Source organism: Lepisosteus oculatus, chromosome 7 (genome assembly GCF_040954835.1).
Source record: "Lepisosteus oculatus isolate fLepOcu1 chromosome 7, fLepOcu1.hap2, whole genome shotgun sequence".
NCBI lineage: Eukaryota > Metazoa > Chordata > Actinopteri > Semionotiformes > Lepisosteidae > Lepisosteus > Lepisosteus oculatus.
Window position 1 is genome coordinate 22,552,601 of NC_090702.1, and position 21,491 is coordinate 22,574,091.

The 21,491-nt window shown below is 34.9% G+C and overlaps 1 protein-coding gene across 2 annotated transcripts in view; it reads right to left on the reverse strand.

The window, feature by feature from the left end:
• tbc1d15 (TBC1 domain family, member 15) overlaps positions 1-21,491 on the reverse strand; it is a 62,709-nt gene that overhangs the window by 17,828 nt on the left and 23,390 nt on the right. For both annotated transcript variants that reach the window (XM_069192283.1, XM_069192284.1), the window contains exons 6-11: positions 15,773-15,875; positions 14,761-14,958; positions 7,097-7,225; positions 5,039-5,142; positions 3,796-3,890; positions 54-170 (exon numbers count right to left, since the gene is read on the reverse strand). In XM_069192283.1, coding sequence (XP_069048384.1) covers positions 54-170; positions 3,796-3,890; positions 5,039-5,142; positions 7,097-7,225; positions 14,761-14,958; positions 15,773-15,875 — 746 coding nt within the window. The remainder of the gene's footprint in view (positions 1-53; positions 171-3,795; positions 3,891-5,038; positions 5,143-7,096; positions 7,226-14,760; positions 14,959-15,772; positions 15,876-21,491) is intronic.

Consider the following 21,491-nt stretch of genomic DNA (forward strand, 5'->3'; position numbering starts at 1 on the left):
AATTTATTCAAGCAAGTGTCTGTTAGGATTGACTGTCTCCAGTGAATACTTACCAAGGTCAAAATCATACATACAATAGGTCATCAATATATCGTGAAGTAAGATCAGTCCTGGGTTATCTGGACCCTCATAAAATGTGTTGGTTCTGTCTGTTCTATTAACATCTTTTTCTAGGAAGAGCAAAGAACAATGTTTAGAATGCTAAACAGCTGAAACATCTAATAAAATGCTAGAAGCATAAATATCTGTCCTTTTTAGGCAACAATAACGTCCTCTAAATGTGTAAAATTAGGATAAGAAATAACAAAAAAAGACATGAGTACAAATGTGGACTTCCCTATCTTTCTTACACCCAAAGAAGGCTCCGTGGCCGAAATGTTGTGCTTTCTTTCTTGTGTCACATTTCCTGCAGGTTCATTCCGTCTCAAACTTAAACTATGTAATTGAGCAATTATGAAGTCAAATTTGCTCTGTGTCTTACTCAGGTGTTAGTAGGTTGGGACCTCTAAGTCTCAGAGAATGCTGGAACTGAAGAACTGAGCAGATTAAATAAAAACTGCTGAGAAAGTGGTGCAAAATTTCAGGGTATTACAGATCCAACACCTGTGTTCAGGTAACTCTGAATACAACAGCATATTGACTGTAACATTTTAAGGGCTGAATTAGGAGTAATTTGCAAAGGAACAATTAAAGGTTTATTCCATACTGAAAAGAAACACAATGTTTCGAATGTGGAACTAATGAAAATATTTTTTTTAATTTAATTCCATTCTGTTTGGTAATGGACTGTCTTGGTTCAGGAGTCACACGAAAATGGAAATTAAGTTTTTCCCGTCATCTCTTTATCATCAACATATTAAGCATGACTCCTCCAATGAATCAAGTGCATTGTATACTTAATTCTGTTTGGGAGAGCCTGAAACATTGCAAATTAACAAAGCATGTTATTCAATTTCTCTCTCTACAATTCTACAACCCCCTGGTATCTCGGAGAAAAAAAAGATGTTTTTCAGTAACTGTTTCTGACCAGATCACAGAACATCCCTAACCTATTGGCAATTACAAATGATTATGTGGGTTCTGAAACATTACCAGGGGACAAGTATAAGAGATTCTCTTCCTTCCCTTGGGAATCAACCTACTGCAATGCCAAGTGATTCCATAGGGTTTCCCAATCCTGGTCCTGGAAGCTGACATGCCTGCTGGTTTACATCCAAGCTGAACTTAATTACTTCATTTGAACCCTTAAGTGAACTAACAAAATGCTCGATTGAAACAATTTGCTTTAGAAAGTTTATTCTACTTCAGTTAGTCTGAGAGTTCAAATTAATCCTATTATGAAGTCAACGAAGGGCTGTGTAAATGAGAACTTGGCTGAAACCAAAACCTGCAGGTATGTGGGCCTCCAGGATTAGGAACCCCTATTCTATGCAATAGCTTTCCTTTTTAGTTCAGAATATCATCTTCTAATTTTTCTGCCTGCATTTGTTTATTTTGAGAACTATACATACTCATAAGCTGGGTATTTAAGAAAGATTCATGCAGGACTTAAAGCATCAGAGCATCTATTATCCAAAGAGGTAAACTGCCCAAAAAGGTGCTGAAGTTCAAACTCTGGCATCCTTCATGAAGCACTTCAAAGAAATTTTAGGATGGTCTACCAATACTCTGCTCTCATTTTAAACCTTTATCAGTATGGCTTATGTGTTTGTTTTCCACACATCTTGTTAAGTGCAAAAGGACCACATTATGAAGAAAATGAGCTTTACATTGAATTTATATTATATATTTGTAGGTGTAGCCCATTCAATAGAAATGATTAGCATGTTATTTATAAGATGTTTTAAGATGTTTCTGTCAACAGTGCTTTGAATGCAGAGAGTTATGCACTTAAGAATTAAACAAGATGTTACACATCTATTTTGTGTCATTTGCGTCTATTTTTGCAGTTTCAAGTTTTATATACAGTAACTGCCTCCATTTATCAAACTAAGAAATCACATCTTCTGAGCAAACAATTTCAGGAAATATTTATTGTGCATTTACATCTCTCAAGTGGTACTTGCAATAAGCATTGTTTTGCCGTATAAACAATGTAGTACAAATTAATACAATAAGGTTTGAGTGCAGAGATGCAAAGTAACAAGAAGAAGTTACAGTTTTTTGGAAACAACAAAAGGAACGATTGGCCTGTGCCAACTTCTTTTGTTGAGCAGGAGAATGAGGAAGAGGGAATTAATATGAAGCTATTTTTTGGGTAGTGAGAAAAAAAGAAAATGTGAAATGGGTATTGGGAAGGGAGAAAGGAGGCTAAAGGAAAATAAATCTGGGAAATGAATTTCAGGCAAGTGTTGAAGACATATTTGTAAATGAATTAAGAGCCTGGGAAAACTATGCGCTGAATTTCATAATAATTGGAATTTATATATAACACACAATTTTTTATAAGTGGGTTATTTAAAATAAACAAAACAAACAACAGTAACCTTGACATATGAACCTAATTGTAAAAATTCATGAATTGAAATTCTTTGCAATAGAACTGAAAATGAATTTTGTTAAAAAGAAAGTACCACTTGTATTCATGTATTTCAGTATTATCACTGTAAATATGGTGTAACACACACATAAGACCACACTTCTGTTTTAAAAGCTCTGCTTGCATACAGGTGCAAACAGATGTGACCAAGAAATACCCAACTGGTATGTGAATTAGAAAATGTTGCATGAATGTATGAAATATGTATAACTGAATACAATAATAATGGTGGAGTATATCACAGTGTAGGATGTGACATTACGTACACAATACAGGAATAGACCTAAATCAATTGTGGCAGGGTGGCTTGTCTACCTAAAACCACTAGGGGGCGATTTCTAAATATTAGCTTTCTAATTGTTTCTGAAAGAATTCCAACGGATTTTACTATGTGGATATCTCTGGTGGGAATTTTACCCTTACACAGACGGTCCGTGTTTTTAGGAGTTTAAAAAGGGATGGTGGTAGAGCTTAGGGGAGTTAGGTGGAAGACTGCAGTAGCACTGCAAGAGCACACTGCTTAAATAATAATAATAAACTTTATATAGCGCCTTTAAAGGTGGCTTCTCAAAGCGCTTTACAGGATAACAATAACAATAAATAAGAAGAATACAACAACAAATAAGGAGAATACACAAGATGAGACACAATTACAATATATAGAGGAGACCATGGATGTTGGTACTAAGAAGAGCAGAGGGGTGAAGAATGGAACCAGTTAAGTAAAGGGTTTTCTGAAGAAGAGGGTTTTGAGTCTGGATTTGAAGGAGTTTAGAGAAGGCGACTCTCTGATATCCTTGGGCAAAGAGTTCCAGAGGTTGGGGGCATAATAAAACATAACTTATAAAAAAAGACTAAAGAGCTTTAAAGAAAACTAGAGAGCACATGTCACTGCTAGAAAAGAATGAAGAACTGCCCTTTACTGGAATAGGATGTGGAAACAGAGGTTGATCAGAGGCTACTTAAAGGACCTCTTAAAAATATTGGACCCTTAGGTCAAAAGAATGAGATTTAAAGACCAACATGTTACACAGGAGTAGTCCACTTTGGCATTTGCATTCCATGCCAGTTCAATCTATATCTGGTTAATCATTAATTATTGACATGATCTACAACACCTGAGTTAATTAAGCAATTAAGAATAAATTCAGTACTAAAGTGTTAGGATATAGAATACAGTTACCAATGTTGACTACCCCTGACCTAGACCATCAATTACAAACCAAAGTCATTTAGTTTTAAAAAAATCAAAATACCTATTAGGCTTCGGTAATCTCTTAATCTTGAATTTCTTTTCTCTTGCTCTTCACTAATTGATTTCCACTGAAGCTTCATTCTGAAGTATTCATCACTGTTCAATAAAAACAAAGTGAAAAGAAAATAATTTAGTTTAAATGAGCACTGTTAACAAAGGGGCTGTAAACAATTTCTTTATTTCTCAAACATACATTATAAAGGAATGCCTATTCCTGTGGTTTCATCATTATTACCTGCCCACCATTAACATTAGCAAATAAAGCTTGAGTATGACAGGAAAGTATTTTGTACCATTTTTAGTCAAGTATGTTATTTACTTGGCCTCCCAATAATCCCCCTCTATGAATTGGCTACATTACTCTGCTCTCCTCCCCACTGATAGCTGATGTGTGGTGAGTGTTCTGGTGCACTATGGCTGCCGTCGCATCATCCAGGTGGATGCTGCACGTTGGTGGTGGTGGAGGGGAGTCCTCATTACCTGTAAAGCGCTTTGAGTGGAATGTCCAGAAAAAGCGCTATATAAGTGTAAGCAATTAATTTATTAATTATTATTATTATTATTATTATTATTATTATTATTATTATTTAGAACACTGTGACCCAGTGAAGCAAAGGATTTACAGTGGAATCATTTCATGATTCAACAACCAATTACTTAAGACTTGGAACACCTTTTTAGCATTCCAAAAGTAGGATGTGTTTAGTTTTTCGGATTGTATTTCCCATTGTTTATATGTCTTACAATATCAAAAGGTAGAAAAGTTCTTTGTGTCCTGTAAACAAAAATAAATTAATGTAAAGTAATTAATTTAAAACCCCTGCAGGAAAACATTCTTTGGTTATAGAAACTTAAAGAAGAAATGATATAACACTGCAAAAAATATTTTTTTCTTGTCAAACACTAAACATTTTTCCAGGTAATGTAAGTTTGACTTCATCAGATGCTTGTTCAGTACAGTAAAATAAAAAAAAAATGAAAAACATTAAAACTTGATAGTCTTGTTGGGGTTGAAATAGGCAAAAGGCCAAGAGAATTTAGACAAGAGCAAGCAGAAAACAGCTGCTACACTATTATGCTTTGTGTAGTCCTAGGAAGATCATTATCAGCCCAATGCACTGTTATCAGCAATAAAGATGACGTGGGTGGCAGGAGAGATGACATGGGTGGCAGGAGAATATAAAATGCAGGCATCATAGATTTCCACAGCTACGAAAACTGATTATGCTCTAAAACATCCTCACGTTTTTCTTTTTTGCAAGTTTTTCCTTTCATCTCTGGTGCTGTTCCATGGAAAATATCCCAGCAAAAACTTCCAGGCTTCTTTTCTCACTACATGGCAGAGTCCCTAGGGAGGAAAAGAACAATGATATTACTGACAGTGAAGACTTTCTAGAAAACTACTCTAGAACCAATGGCTTCAAACTGCTTTAAAAATTGAGTATTTGCCTTTTTATGATTTTCTGTGGTGTTCAAAAGGATATTAAAATGTAGGTATTTCTCCAACTTATTTGACCAAGACACTGAAGTGAAACCTTTAGATCTCTTGCAACATGCTTTATACATCAGTGCCTAAGGTGACACCTTTACCAAGAGGAGTGAAATGCAATATTTAACAGCTTCCTGACAGCCACAGCAGGAAAAAACTGCTTATAAGGTAGCAGCAGGCATTCTGGGATAATAGTTGTGGTCGAACTACCTCCAAGTGGTTTTATTTCCTCTAAAAAGAAAACTTTTTCCAACAGGAAAAACAAACAGAAGCAAGGTTTAAGTTAGTAGCTAACCCCTACTGACCCAATGTACTCCTTGTACAAAACTTAAAATAAGCAAAAACAAGCTAAAATACACTCTTCTAGATTATTTCCTGTAAAAAAATCAGTAAAATATGCCTTATGTGAAAATCCTTTCATGTGTGTGCAAAAACAAAAATCATTCAGTATCCTCGAAGCAGTAGATGCCTGACAGCCAATTATTCCATCAGACGGTCAAAAGATGATCTCATTTCTCAAGATGTCTGACAAAGAGAATACAGTGGATATTTGACTGCAGGCATCTGAGTAGTTTTGCAGATAATGTATGTAAACTTATGCCAAAAGAATGCCTTGCACAGCTTGACATTTACTTTGTAATTTACTAGGCTGCCTCTTGCTTAATCTTTCTATTGTGTTACCACTGAAGTGTGGAGGATTCCACAATTCGAGAAAAATATGTAATTCATCAGTGATCACTGCATTCTAAAAGAGTTCTTCACCTTCCAGTAGGGATTATGGGCACTGCTAATCAGCAGAAGGAATCTGAAAAGAGTGACTTTATACGGTGATACTATATCTTACGACCATTAGCACGAAACTTGATTTAGCAATTAACCTTGTGTTCATTTGTACCATTTAAAGAATAAAGAACGTATACATCTATGAACAGAAATAAACAGGTTTAGACGGCAAAGAGCTTAAGCCTAGACTTACAGAAATATACTGTAAATGATCAAACCAACCACTGACCAATAACTAACTTGGATTTTCCAATTTTATATATCAATGGGTTATGTAAGCAGTAATGTAACCTGTATCAAGTCATTCTTTAGAGTGAATGCCATTAACAATCATCTTTAGAAATTGAAAAAGATATAGTTAGTCACGTAGAATACTGATTATAGAATTTGCCACAAAGTATATCAGCAGAACAGATGTTGTATTGGAGAGTGAATCTCCATATAATAAAACTTCAGATTTGGCCTTAAACTGAAAATTGAGTTTAACTGAGTTTTTCCATGCTGAAAAGAAAAGAGACAACATTTAGTTGTTAGTTTAGTTCAGAGACAACACTTCTTCCGGTGTGTCTTTCAGGTGAGAATTAATATTTTGTCTATCTGTTTCGTGAAGATGTCCAGATTTTGGGCTTCAACCACCCAGCTGGGAACCCAGTTCCAGAAACTAACTAGTTAAACCCATTATGATCACTTATTCCTTACATAATGATTCTGATTTCATTATATTATACCATAATACAATTGATACCTTAATTTGTCTGGCTCAAAAACCTGTCATATGCTTGTGTACTGCAATAATGTTCCTTCCAACTCACAAATATAGACAAATACCTAAAATATTTTCTTTGCAAACTAAAGAAATGACTAATGTATAGAATGGCTACATTACCACGTAATATATAGTTTATATTTATATATTTACGACATAGTCAAACAATGGCATATGGATGGTCACATCACATTATTCTTTTAAACCAAGTAGTAAATATTTAATTGTGCCACAGCAGTCACAATAAATAGAAAATGTAATTACCCCTTTGAATATAATTAGTTTTAAATGAAGAACATTTTGTATTCTTCCTTCAGAGTCCACTTTCCCAGTCCATTCTTCAATTGAAACAGGTTCTCTTCTTTCAACTTCTGGCCTTGAGCCTAAATCAATCTGAAAAATGCAAATAAGTCATTAACATTGCATGTCCGTTTGTCAATAAGTGTAAAACTGCTTATGCAAAAACACTCACTCAGTCTATAAAGGTTAAATCATCAGTAAAGATATTTAAATCTTTCCAGAGGATCTAAAAGGAGTGTGAATTTCACACTGCTTTTACAAATTTAGATTTGTGATTTGCATTTCTTTTTTCCTCCATTAATAATGATCAATCAATAGGCAAGGTTCAAAGCAAGCCTTTACTTTGCTAATTTGACTTTTTTTTTTTATAAGGTCTTGCCAGGATCCAATAAATGGTCAAAGGCATGTGCTCTTTGGAATTTCATGTTACAAATGCTAATAATGATAACTCTGTACAAGTATGTATTGAAAGCTTACAGACCACTTTCATATTGCCATAGCCTATGTGTAGACTTTAATTTACAGATCTACAACTAAGAACTCAAAACATTTTTTAACAACTGTGTATTACTTAATATACCTTAATACGTATATTATTTTTAAACATAGTCTATTTGTAGAGAGGTGTTTAGAGTACCGACACACATTGAATACGGATCCAAAGAACAGGGCTCATCAAGAACACAGATTAAAGAAAATTACTTGGAAAATTATTCAAAGCATTCAAACACTGCAAGTAAGGCTAGTATTTGGATATGTGCTTAAAAACAGCAAGGGTCTTGGCTTGAAGAACTTAGCTGTTACCATGGGGATTGAACCTGATACAGACAGTAAGCATAGGGGGACATCAATTATTCACTGAGCATAAAGCCAGTTATGGTACCCAACACATATAAAGCTATATCACTTATAACTATTATGTTAATAAACCTTTAGTTTTCCTTTTGAGATTCCATGTAAAGATGTACTTAATTAAATAACAGAGGCTATCAAAATGTTTGATCTATAATTCTGGTTATAAATTAAGATTCATACCGAGGGCTTTATTCCTGTAATTAAAACAACAGACATTCATTATGTTAAAAACTCAGCCTATGCTGTAGTATAAAACTGCCATTCATTCTCCATCAGTTCAGTTTTTATAAATGTAAATAAATACTTTCATTTAATTTACAAGGATAGCATTAATTAGACATCTGGTCTTGGCGGGGGAGCAAAATTTTAAATATATCTCTGTGAAAAATGAAAAATAATTTAAATAAATCATTAATTCATGTAAATGTTCACAAAATATTTTTTGGTCCCAACATTAAAGACAATAACAATAAATGATGAAAAGTGTACTGAATATGTATAGTGTGAGATCATATTTCTCAGATTCAGACTCGGATTAATTAGCATTTAAAATGCAAGAGAACAGTGATATTGTATATTCTTTTTAGTACAATAGTGTAATGAAAATAGCACCCTAGATTTTTTTTTAACTGAACCTGACATATACACTGTATGCCATGTTGATATAATTATACATTTCTTTAAAATAAACAGGTCGTGAATACAGTAGGTACTCCAAAGTGCTTATCTGAAACTAAGAAAAAGACAAATCAATTACAAAATCTGCATTTGCCTAGGATTACCGGATGAGTATGCTGGTCTTAACCACACTGATATATGATGTTTCACTACATTTTTATTTTCAATTTCTCTCTAAATAAAATTAGTTTAGTCCCTATATAACTCATTATTGTGCTTAATTTAAGTAAATTAAACATTCAACAATATTTTGTTGTAAAAGGATGAGTCTGTAGGTTCCTAGAACAAGGTATTTCAAATGGTTCCAGTCACAAGGTCTCTTCTTCAGTACATTCAGTACATTCACTTGCACTTTGTTTCTTTACAATACACTTGATTCTCATTCAAATTGTTCATGCCAAAACAGACTTCAGATGTTAAAACAGCATGTATTCATGGCCTGTCTACACTGCACTGTGGGTGATTAAACTGCTCAAAATCGCAGTCATGAACAGCGGTTATGGCAGGACAGAAAACCTTTGGTCAATGCTCCCTTTCTTTTTCTTAGCTTTGCGGGTCAAGCAGTCATCGCAGTTCCCTCTGAATCCCAGAGAATAGTTGTCATAAGCAGCTATGAGCATGCCCACCGATAGTCGAGGGCTTTTTTCTGTATGGTGAATAACCCAGGTGCTTTTCTGATTTGGTCTCAGTGTTTCCACAGTGATTCCATGAGCACCAGTATCATAATGGCATGAGAGTTACCTGGATTCTCAGTGAAGAGGTGTAGGAATTCACAGCTTAAATCATTTCTGTTGGTTCTGATCTCATGCACAGTGTTTTGGAGACAAAGATTTTGACTGGATTTTGTGCAACCACCATTCAGTGACGGATTTTAAGTACATTGTCCTTAATCAGGAACACAATGACTGCTTAATACTCTATAAGAAGGTATAAACCTCACTCTAATTATCACCATCCAGTCAAATAAGAAATGAGACACAGGAAATTATTTTTCAGTGTAAATGTGCAAATTATTAAATTTTCATTTGAGCAGAAAATCCAAGTGCGGTGATGAATTTAAGCACTCCAGGTAATGAACTGAATGACTCATCTTCATATTTTCCAAAACAACTGGCAATATCCTATTACATGGAGCTATGACGCTAGGGAGCAATTTTGTAAATATAGAATGGATGTTTTTTTAAAGAACAAGTGTTTCATTGATCAAAACATCACTCAAAGACATTGCAAAGAAAAAAAAAACAGTCTGCACCACAGAAGGAAAAAAATGTACGAGTGTGATGACTGCAGCTCTGCTCTGCCCCTGCTGGAATTTGATCGCAAGGGGAGCTCAGATTGCACACAGTCCCACTCCCAAGACACTGATGGACTCCACTAAGCCAAAAGACTGGGTTTCCTGCAGCAGGTGAATTCTACAATGTTGAGGTTTCAAGGGGGCGATGTCACTTCTGCTCAGTGACTCTTATGCTAGAATAAAGTACAATTGAATTGTTGAGATTATAATGATACATTTTAATACTATGTCTTGAGATAAAATATTAAATATACACAGCATTATTGTTAATGGATAAACACCTATCAGAGACCATTTTAATGACCGATAAACTAGAAGACCCTGAAGCTTCCAATCAACTTAACAAGGAAAAACCAGTTCAAAACACATAATGTCACTTACTACTCAATTAAACCTATCTAAAATAAAGTATTTTAAACAAAAAATAGTCAAATTACCTTCAACTAAAAAAAAATCAATCAAATGAGAGTCTTAGCCAAATATTGACCTATAGAAGTCTTCCGTTCATTCAACCAGCAATAAAAAAAGTTATTTTATTAGCCAATATAATTTGTAAATATCTCTACTCCAGCAAATTAAGAGACTGGATCAACAGCAGTCAAGTGAAAACAAAAATTATCTTACTGATCTTGAAGGCATAAATAAATCATGTACAGTTTATCTGTGCATTTTAAGAGTAGGTCAGCAAGACAACTTACTGTACTCCCTCCCATCTTTTCAATATTGTATGCTTGAATTCATGCTGAAACCACAGCTAAACATGTCAGACATGGTAAGAACTATTTTTACTATATTTGAGTTTGAAAATTAAAGCAAAATAGTAAAAATAAATAAGTTGCATTGGAGAACTGTTATTTTTTAATTGTACCCATATTGTGTGTAGTTTCTTATTCACAATTTGCAAAAATAAAAAGAAATGCATATCCAGATATGTGTAATAAAGCATTTAGGTCCTCAATCACTAATTTCTACTATAAAATGCCTGGTAGAGCAAAGCCACACTTAATGCAAAAGTAAAGTTTCTCCCATATTCACTAATGTGATTATATGTATAATAAGACCATGGTTAAGTTGTAATTCCTATTCTTATGTTCTAATAAGAATACCATGTGACAAAACAGTAAGGACTTTGCACACAGAGGTACTGGATGGTTTCGCACATGTATGCATCCAGTAGCACTGAAAACAGCCTTCACGACCATCCTCCACTAAGGAAGGATGGTATTGCAGCCCACATCATTCCACTCTAACACAACAAAGTTTGGGAAAAAGTGGAGGGGTCTGAATACTTTCTGAAGGCACTGTATACATGAGTGTATCACTGTATCACTGCTTTTCTAAATAACACCCGAATAAGAAAAGACATTAGTGGTCTCATGACCCTAACTGTGAACCTTTTTAAAAGTAATTTTCAACAAGTTTCCAACTTGTATTTTTCTTTAAATAGTAATTTATTTTTTTATTTACAGTTTCAAGATGATTCACTTCCTGTTTTTTGCTTTATCTCAGCTTTTTACTGTTATTTGTATGGTTTCTTTGCCCACATAATGCACAATGGGGTAGTTGTTTTTTCTGTATTCGTTTGCAAGCTAGTCATGTACTGTTTGATCCCAGATGCATTTAAAACAGTTTCTACTGTGAAAAATACATAATAAATATTACAGAGATGTTATTATTGATTTCAAACAATATTGAAACTTGTGATGGAAATATATCTTGACACTCAGCTCTCTGACACTACTGACAGGTTTTGCCTTTGGTCTGATTGTAAAGATGGAAAACTCAGATGAGAATTACACTTGTCTGCAACGGAAAAACTCAAGGCTTGAGGCTTTCAAATAAATGGTTCTCGTTAAGCATAAAAGTGGGCAAAACAGAAGTGCTTTTTAAAACAATCTCAGCTAAAATATCAAGTACAGCCACATGCTCTGAGAAAATTCAAAATTATCTTTTAAATATGGTTGAAATGAATGGCCACATCTTCTGCCTATCAAACTCTAAAACTTCTTATACATGTTAAAACTCTAAAATTCACCTACATTCATTAATCAGTCCAACAAAGTTGTTAAATATTACGAGTTCAATAAAACGTCACAAGACAGCATTTCAACACTAAAGGAAATGACCACTATACCACTTGTTATCATCAACATTATAACAGTACTGTAGTAATACAAAATTACACTATTACAATATTATTACAGTATAGCGTAATTATAGAGTATAGAGTAATTGCATGGCACATGTTTGCAGCACCTTCTACTGTATATGACTAGAACACTTTTCAGGCATGATTAAAGGGTAACACTGCAAACACACAGCAAAAGTATTGCAGACAAGGCACATATAAGACAAGTCATGAGAGGCGATACATAAGAAGACTGAACCACAAGCTGTTTTTTAAATAAGGTTGGACTCATGCAGCTCCGACATACAAAAGTCAGGGAGTGCCTCTGCATCTACAAAACATATTTTTATGTAATTTATTTATTGGTACTATTTTATATGCACTAGTTCAATTTTTGGTACTATTGTATAATAATATAACAAACCTAACAACATATTTTAGTATAGTCATTTCAAAACTAACAATTTTGGAAATAATACTTCGGTTGAGTAGGTAAAGTCAAGTTCAAATAGTGACTGACGCTACTATCTCATTTCTGCCCTTCATCCCACTCAATGCCACTTTCCCCGCGGATCCTACTTCCAATTTCTATCGGAATTTCTTCTTCTTAATCAGCAATTTGCTAGTTTTCCTGCATAAATCCTTAAGATTCATTGCCATGGCCACTGTTAAAATTGAAAAATAGTTGATCATTCTATTTTGAATTTTACACCTTATCTATTTTATAATGTTCAACATTTCACTCTTAAGCTATTGCAGTATTGTGATATGATCTCGCACAAAGAAAAAACACATTTGTCTCTTTATTGGATTTTAAGGTAGGAATGGGGATTGTGATTTAATAAAAAATAAATGCAACGAACTGCATCACTGCGTATATACAAAAGTCACCTCTGGCAGGTTGAAACATTCAGCACATTTGTTAGCGGGAAGTTAATATTGTTTCATTTTACAAAAATCGCAAATTCAAAAACAAACGTCTCCGTTATTTTGAAGGCCCTAAATTGGCAGCTTAAAAATTCAAGGACTTGCAACATTTTCAAGGACAAGTCTTGGATATTGGAGTTATGGAAAACATAAAACCTTATTGTAAGAACCCTAATTGTCTTATTACATCTGATCTGATTGTAATGGCAAATGTAGCCTAGTGGACAAACAATGTACGACTGATGCTAAGAGAAACATTAAACTAAAAAAAAAAGCTTTAACAAATTGAAAGTATTTCTTACACATGTTAATGTACAATAGCGTGATGTGAAACTGACGATCCTAAACAGGACTCTGAGGGCGGGAGGAGCATCTTACTCTATACAGACACACTTCCTCCTCCTGCAGCACAAAGCAGAGAAAGTAATTGTTAACAGAACCTTTGAATATCGAATAAACATCAGTATATCTAATATTTTTGTTCAACATCATTATTTCCCTCAGATTAATTTCTAATTCTTGCTTTTTCAATAATGAGCTACACCGCTACATTTGAAAATGCTTAGTAAAACATCACTGTAATTGGAGTTAGATTCACTTTTAATTACTTGATACTATTACCGCACCTAATCAATTATGCTGTGGATGCTTAATTAATTGTAAGCACAGCTTACTTGAATCGAACTTGTATATTCCTTCTTCAATCCCGTGTGTAATATAACGTGTAACTATATAATAATGTAACAGACATACATTTTGGAATGGTTTGCATATAAAGTTGGTCCTCAGCTCCAAGAATTGGTTCTCTATTTGTTTTATCCGCTACATACTTTGCAGACAAAACATTGCAGAAGACCAGAATGTCTTCCTGGACTGAAATGCTCTTTACCTCACTCTTTTCCCTGCTCTCTTTACAGCTCTTTTGTTCCTTCTTTAATGTAGAATACATATACATTATGGAACAACAACAGAGAAAAAGAAATTAAAAAACAATAAAACAAATGCCAGAGTGCTTAGCTCTTTTATGTGCTATCCTCCTAGGTCAGTGACACTATACCACCTCCAATTTTCCACACACTACCATGGATTTCTGAACACTACATTGAGTAACCTTTCGCTTGCCACGCACTGAGAATCAAGCGTTGTTGGTAAAGGGCATTTGGTATGGTTATTTTCATGTATTAGTGAACGTTGACATGCAAGGGACCATAACAGATACAATCTTTCTTACATGGAAATGGCCTGAACATGAAATCATGCAGGAGCTCTTCAACATACTGAGACTAGTAGCGATGTCATTAATGAACAATAAAGACGTACTCGGCACGCAGTAAGGACACTTTCCACACAAAAATCACACTATCACTATTCAGTGAATGAGGCCTTATATGTATTGTTTCAAGATTACCATAAGAACATAAAAATAACTTTAGTTTCATAATTCCGGTGTGAAGCCAGGAGTTTAAAGGTTAGTGGAACATAAGCTGAACCCCTTGAACACATAACGTTTTGTAATCAACTCCTGCCAAAAAAAAACTCGACTGTATTAAATTCCATGAGTGTTATACTGAATGAGCACTTTGGTGAAGTCCAAAATGAAAATTTGAAACAAAAATAATAACACCCTGGCACCCAATATAAATATGAACTTATCCAAGTGGGCTGACATGACAGGAAAGCTCAGGATCTTCAGCCCATTAAACATATGAAAGTTGCGAGCATTTTATAAAAATAAAAATCACTTACTCTTGTGATGACTTCAAAGCCTGGTTCCTCCTGGTGATTAATTTCTAGCCCTGGAATGGCTTCACTGAGAAGATCAGCCACTTCTGAAGCTGGGCGCTGCAGATGTTCTGCATCTTGTCCCCGAAAAGCATCAAATAAGTAGTTGGTGACTTTAGAAAAGCCTCCCAATGTTGTTGTATATGGATCTTTTTTAAATTTCTGTGGAAAAAAAAATTAATTTTTTTTTAAATTACAAAATACTCAAACATCTTCTCTTTTGGCATCATAGCTTTAAACAGGTGTTACTGAGTAATTTAACTATATAAAATCACTGTTCACTTGCTGCGCTCTGTGAATAGATGTGATCTTCCGCATATTACGACAGAACAGCTATCAAATCTGTCCCTTTGTGCAATACAGGCCTGTGCCTTCACATGGATATCCTGAGCGTGTCCTGTCAATCTAACTAGCAGTGTGCACTGTTTGCATTTCTGGTATATCTGAAGCTTATGCATGCCCAGCACTTGCTTACAGTACTTAAAGAAAGAGTTATTCTAAAACAGTTTAGTTTTTCGTTAAGTTTTGCCTGAGAGGCTACTAGTTACAAAGTCACCACCAAAGTTCACACAAGAAGTTTAGTGCCTCCTTCAAAAAATTAAAATTAAAAATTCATTAAATGGGGGCGGAGCGGTGGCCCTGTGGCTAAGGATCTGCGCCTGTGGCTGGAAGGTTGCCGGTTCACATCCCGCAGCCGGCAGAGGAATCCCACTCCGTTGGGTTCCTGAGCAAGGCCCTTAACCCCAACTGCTCCGGGGGCGCCATACAATGGCAGACCCTGCGCTCTGACCCCAGGCTCTCTCCCTATCTGTGTATCTGTGTGTCTCATGGAGAGCAAGCTGGGGTATGCGAAAAGACAATTCCTAATGCAAGACATTGTAAAGGGTTAATAAAGTGATATTATTATTATTAAAAACAACACTGCTGTGTTATGCAAGCCACGAGGCAACTGAAAGCATTGAAAAACAGCACCTACCTGAACAAGGCCAAATGTGGTATCATCAAATAAGTTCTCAAAGGACTGAGAAAGAGCTTTGCTGTGGTTGTTGACAATAAGTACTGTTTGGTCAAATGGAGACCTAGAGAATAAAAGGAAAGTAAAAATAATAATTAAACATAGAGCTTTGTAGAGGTTTACAGCAGGCACTTGGATTTACAGAGGTTGATAATACACATAGAGAAACTAGTGAATGAAGTAACAGGCTATCCTAATGTTACAGTGCTAAACTGAAAATGTAGTACCCTAAAAGTGAGTATTCAGGCCAATATCTCACTTAGGAAAAGATGTAACTATATAGTAACATACAGGGATAACTTGAAAAAGCGCAGCAAAGATAAAAATCATAGTTATGATAATAATCTTTATAGGTACAAGGACAGAAAATTCAAAACTTACTTTTGCTTTACAATCAGTCTATATTTGTTATCATAAAATCAATAGGAATGAACAACAGCCGTTTTAAGTGCCCGCATATTTTCAATCATATTAGAACAAAAACAAACTTTGTGCTCAACACAGCGATTTCAAATGAACATGACTACTGGGACAAATTGAACAAGTATTTTTACTTGAACACGGGAAAAAAAAGAAAACTCAAAACTCACTTTGAGTCAATTTCAGAGTGGAAAGTTAGCTGCATGTCCCTTTGAGGAAGCAACTGCATGAAGTCTGGAAACCACTGACCTCATCAAACTCTTAGCGTAATCAACTCAGATGTGTGTCAAGTCTTACCTATAGTCATTTCTAGTGGCCTATTCTTTAGGTGTTCTGACATTTTTTTCAGCGTGTAAAATGCACGCTCTATTGGATTTAAATCTGGAGAATGACTTAACCTGTCTAAACTTTTCTACTGTTTTCTCCTGAAATACTCCTTGGTTTCACTGGGCCATACATTTTAGATCACTGTAATGCTAATACATCCACCTCAGAAGTCTTTTTAATTCTGTTGTCTCAAGTCTTCTGTAAACCGTGGATTTTGATACCGTTTTCTCATGCACTCGGGCGGCTGATTTCACTACTGTCAGTTTCAGGGTTCTCAACAGCTCTGATCATTTCTTGTCTCACTGGAGATTATACCTGTGGTTTCTTTCTTCTTTAGTATATTGGTGCTATAGTTCTATGGTTGAGTTTTTCTTTTCCTTCACTTGCATTACTTTTAACACAGATCTTCGGTTTTCATTTTCGTGGCTTTAGACTACATATTCCAAACACTGAATTCCAAGTGACACAGGTAGATAAAATGTTCATAGTTCCTTAATTGAGTTAATAGTTATTCAACAACAAACACCTTGCCAACAAGAGACACCTGTCTGCCAATTGTCCCAATACATTTTACTATTAATGTTAACTTGTCAAATATGGGAGAACTGAATTATCTTTATTATAAATTATAAGAGATGTACTTATCGGTCAAGTTTTTTTACATTCAAAAACATAAAAATTCATAGGAAAAATCCCTGTTTAGATTTCACTGTTTGAAATCCTTTCCAGCAAATTATATATAATACTAATATTGCATTGCAGTAATGGTGGTGGTGCAGTGTATTCCAAGTACTGTATAAGGTGACATCTTATTACATGTGATGATACCTGTCATAACAAAACACATTTGTGGATATTCTTATAAACAGATGGCTTTGCCCATTAAAACACTGTGACAGCTCTTCTACCTCATTCATAAAACCACTGTCAAGATAAATAATGTGATGGTCATGTCACACTAGTGCATGAAAATATAAACAGCAAGTGTCAAGTAACCAATAAAAGTCAATATGCAAATGAAAGTCTGACAATCTGATGGTGGACTGCACTGTGATGATCGTGGAATTCAAATGAATACAGCAGAAAGGCAAGGAAAGCTGAAATCCTCCACTCATTAACTTCTTATCCTAAGAGTGGAGCATGTAGAAAAGACAGATACATTATATGAAGCCTAACATAAAAAAGAGAAAACAGTACTGAGCATAATCAGTGCCGAGATGGTCGCAACTGGCCATCTTCACATGATGTGAAAAAAAGTGAGTGAAATGTGTATATGTTTAAAGGTTTTAGAATTAACTTTGTTCACCGCAGGTTATCTCCACAAATTTTTTACAGCACAGAGGAGTAAAAACATAAAGTCGTCTTATTTTTTACATTAAAAAAAAACTTTGCAAAAAAATGATAATAAGCCATACACAGACATGCATCTGTTCTGCCTCAAGAAGCCTTTCAACAGCATTTCAGAGGAACATCTGGAGGCCAACAAGGGGAACTGAGTGCAGTTCACCCATAAAATTAAAGTACAACACATGCAGCTAAAATAGGAACTTCAAACTAGACAACCAAAAGCCACAAAAAGCAAGCAATGAGCTTCTGAAAAGCGTAACACTTAAGACTCAGCATGCAAGGTAATCACAAAGATTTCTGTGATGATTCAGCAAGGAAACAGCAGTTTTGGAAACCCAGGAACTACACAATTATACAAAGTTTAGCTTATTGTGTTTCCATCTGGTCGTGTGTCATGATCAATAATGGAAGGGCTGTATCACGTCACAATTCGTGCAAATTCTCACTTGCCCAGGGCAAGACCAAGGGTTTGTGACAACATGGAGACTTGCAGTACTTTCACAAAGTTGACGATTTTGTGCTTCATTCGAAATTTATACAATTTATTATACCATCAATGAATTTATTTTATCGAGAATTAATAACTGGTGTGAAAAATTGGGAGTGCAGTTACCCTTTAAAGATATAAGATGACAAAATTGAGCTGAAAGATTGTAGCCCTGACAACATTAATCAACCTAGTAAAGCTAATTTGTACCTACACTAATAAATAAAAATACCTCACAAATTTCACTACAATAATTAAATGATAAAGCAACATACACGTTAATGTGGAAGTTCCCCGTAACTTCGTCATGTGATGTTGGAAGGACCTACACACTTGAACCCTCTGTTATAGAATTTCTATTTCCATTTGTTGTAACCTGAATAAAATGATCAACAGTGGGGAACTGTGAAACTAGGGCTAAGGCTGGACCAGTCCTGATATAAAAACTTTTCACAATAACTTTGGTAACCTGGTTTGTCCCATCGCAATCTTTTGTAAGGACACCTTTATAAGGATAACATAACCCACTTCTCCCTTTTCACCTATTGAAGAGACAACCCACAATTCTATGGAAAATTCTAACCTTTTACCAAGTCTAATCCTTATGAATCCCCAAAAACTGTCTGAATCCCTGAGTAGCAGATTAGACCTCTTAGACATGTTCTGAACCTTTTTATTGAGAGAGTAATGGCTGACTACAGCTGCAGTATATCTTGCTTTCGCTGTCTGGTAAAAATGCCTGAACTTTTTCTCTTCCTGACACGTCTCCAAGCCACACAGTCTTGCGCAGCAGAAACGTCAGAGACAGCTGAGAGACACAGCTGCTCCATTACAATTAAATTAACATTGATAAACAAAATTATCATAACAGACATCAATCACATAAAAATGCATAATTATGCAAAACAAGTGATGTTCTGTTGAGCAATAGTTTAAGCTCAGACCTGTCACTGGAAAGCAAATTACTTCTATGCATCATTTTGTCCACTGAAGAAGTTCCTAGCTCTAGATACTGTAGGTGTCCAGCATCATCCCATTTGCAAACCAAGCATTCGGTGGCTGGGCGACAGCCTGAAGATTATTCATTTCACTGAACCCTGCAGGTCCCAAAACATGACATGGAAGCTTACATGAAGTATATCTAAACTCAACCACAAAATTTTAACCTATGACATTTACAAATGACATTTTTAAAACACAGCAAGAGTTCTTCACTAAAAATATTTTAAAAAAAGTATATAAGCAAAGTTTCTGTTTAGGGAAGCAGCTGCATCTTTTACATCACACTGCAAATCAGCTTGGTTAGGTCAAACTGAATCTGAAACAAAACTGCAACAGAAGCCTGGATAATTTTTGTTCTTATTTCATCGTTAGTGCAAAATTCACTATACTTGGCACTCAGATTAGTGGCAGGACATATCAGAAAGCATATCTGACTTTCCAGTCAACTTGATATTTCGTTAAAAGATACAAAGAACAAGACTTACAGAATTTCTTTTCACATTCCTTGTCGTCAATCTTTTAAAAAACTATTAAGTCTTATTAGATATCCATAAACCTCCATATTTCAATGACTGTAATAGTGAAGACAATTCCAGACTGGGAATGCACCGATAAGGAATTTCTGGGACAATAACGATAACCAATAATTAACAGCCGATACAGATACCAATAACCCATCATTTTACTTTTTTATATTTTAAAACAAGTTCACACTATAATCCATAGTTGATGTGTAATGAGGGTAAGAAAGCTTAAACTCTGTAAAGATGGATCATTGATTAAAAAGTGACATTTTCACTCTGCAGAAACTGTACTGTACCCAGTCTACTGCGTCAGTGCACACACATAAAAATAGGGCGCCGCATTATTGGTTGTAATTATCAGCTGTAATTCCAATATGAGAACGATAATAATAATTAAATTTTCCTATATATCAGAAAATAATATATCAGCCTCCGATACATCATGCACCTCTATTCCAGACAATAAGAACGCTAGCATGATTTAGTATGAAATTAAGTATTCTTCCAATGGGACTAACGTTGAATCTGGAATTATAGGTGTTCTTGACCTCATGATTTCAAACAGTGAAAATGTTTTAAACAGATTTTATAATGACACATGACCCTTGATTCTCTGTGGGTACTTGTGTCACACCATGCAAAAGGGAGAAAAATTCTATAAAGGCTTAAAGTAACCATGCGTTACATTCAGCTTATTTTTCAGGCTTGCAGTTTTCACTGTACTTTAAGGTCTCTTGCATAAAACAGCAGTACTGCAAACACAGTAAAATGTATACACTGAAAAAAATCTTGTCTGGGTTTCTGGCACATAGTCCATACTGCTAGAACACTGGGAAACTTTCCAAGGGGTTATTTACACATTAGGTGATGAGTGTATGAGTGTTTCAAAGAAAAGCTTGAAGAAATCAAGTTTCTTATGTGGAAATAAACAGCCACTGAGAAAAATGGAGGAAAGCTAAAAATTATGTAAAACAAGAAAAAACAGGCACATGAAATACACTTCTCACAAAAAGTAACAAGCTCCTAGGAACATCCTCGGGGACATATATAAGGTGTTTTTAAATGTCTGATCTATCATTTAAACATTTGAAATCCGCATTTTTACACAGTTTTCTCGAATACCACAGAAGTCTTCATATGAAGAGAGACATGTAAGGGGAGTTTGAAATCTATCTCTAGCTAAAACTAAGCTACTGACAAAAATAATCTTTATGCACTCACAGAGGACGTTACATTCAATAAGTGTCAGACTTGTCATATGCAGTATTTGCAAGATTTTATGAATTTTTCAGATAATACAAGAGAAAGCTTAATGGCTAAAACATACATTTACAGAGTTTCTTAATTGAAGAAATACTACTTGACTTAAATCTTTACTACTAAACATGTTGCTTTTTTACCGTTTTATTACCCAGTTACAACAACTAAATAAATGTGATGACAAAAGAGTGAGAAACATTCAAAATAAAATCATTACTGTCAGTCAAGTAGGAACATTAAGATTACTGAAACAAGCAATTACAACAATAGTGCTATAATCCAAGTGCTAAGGTACTAATACTTCAGATGCTTA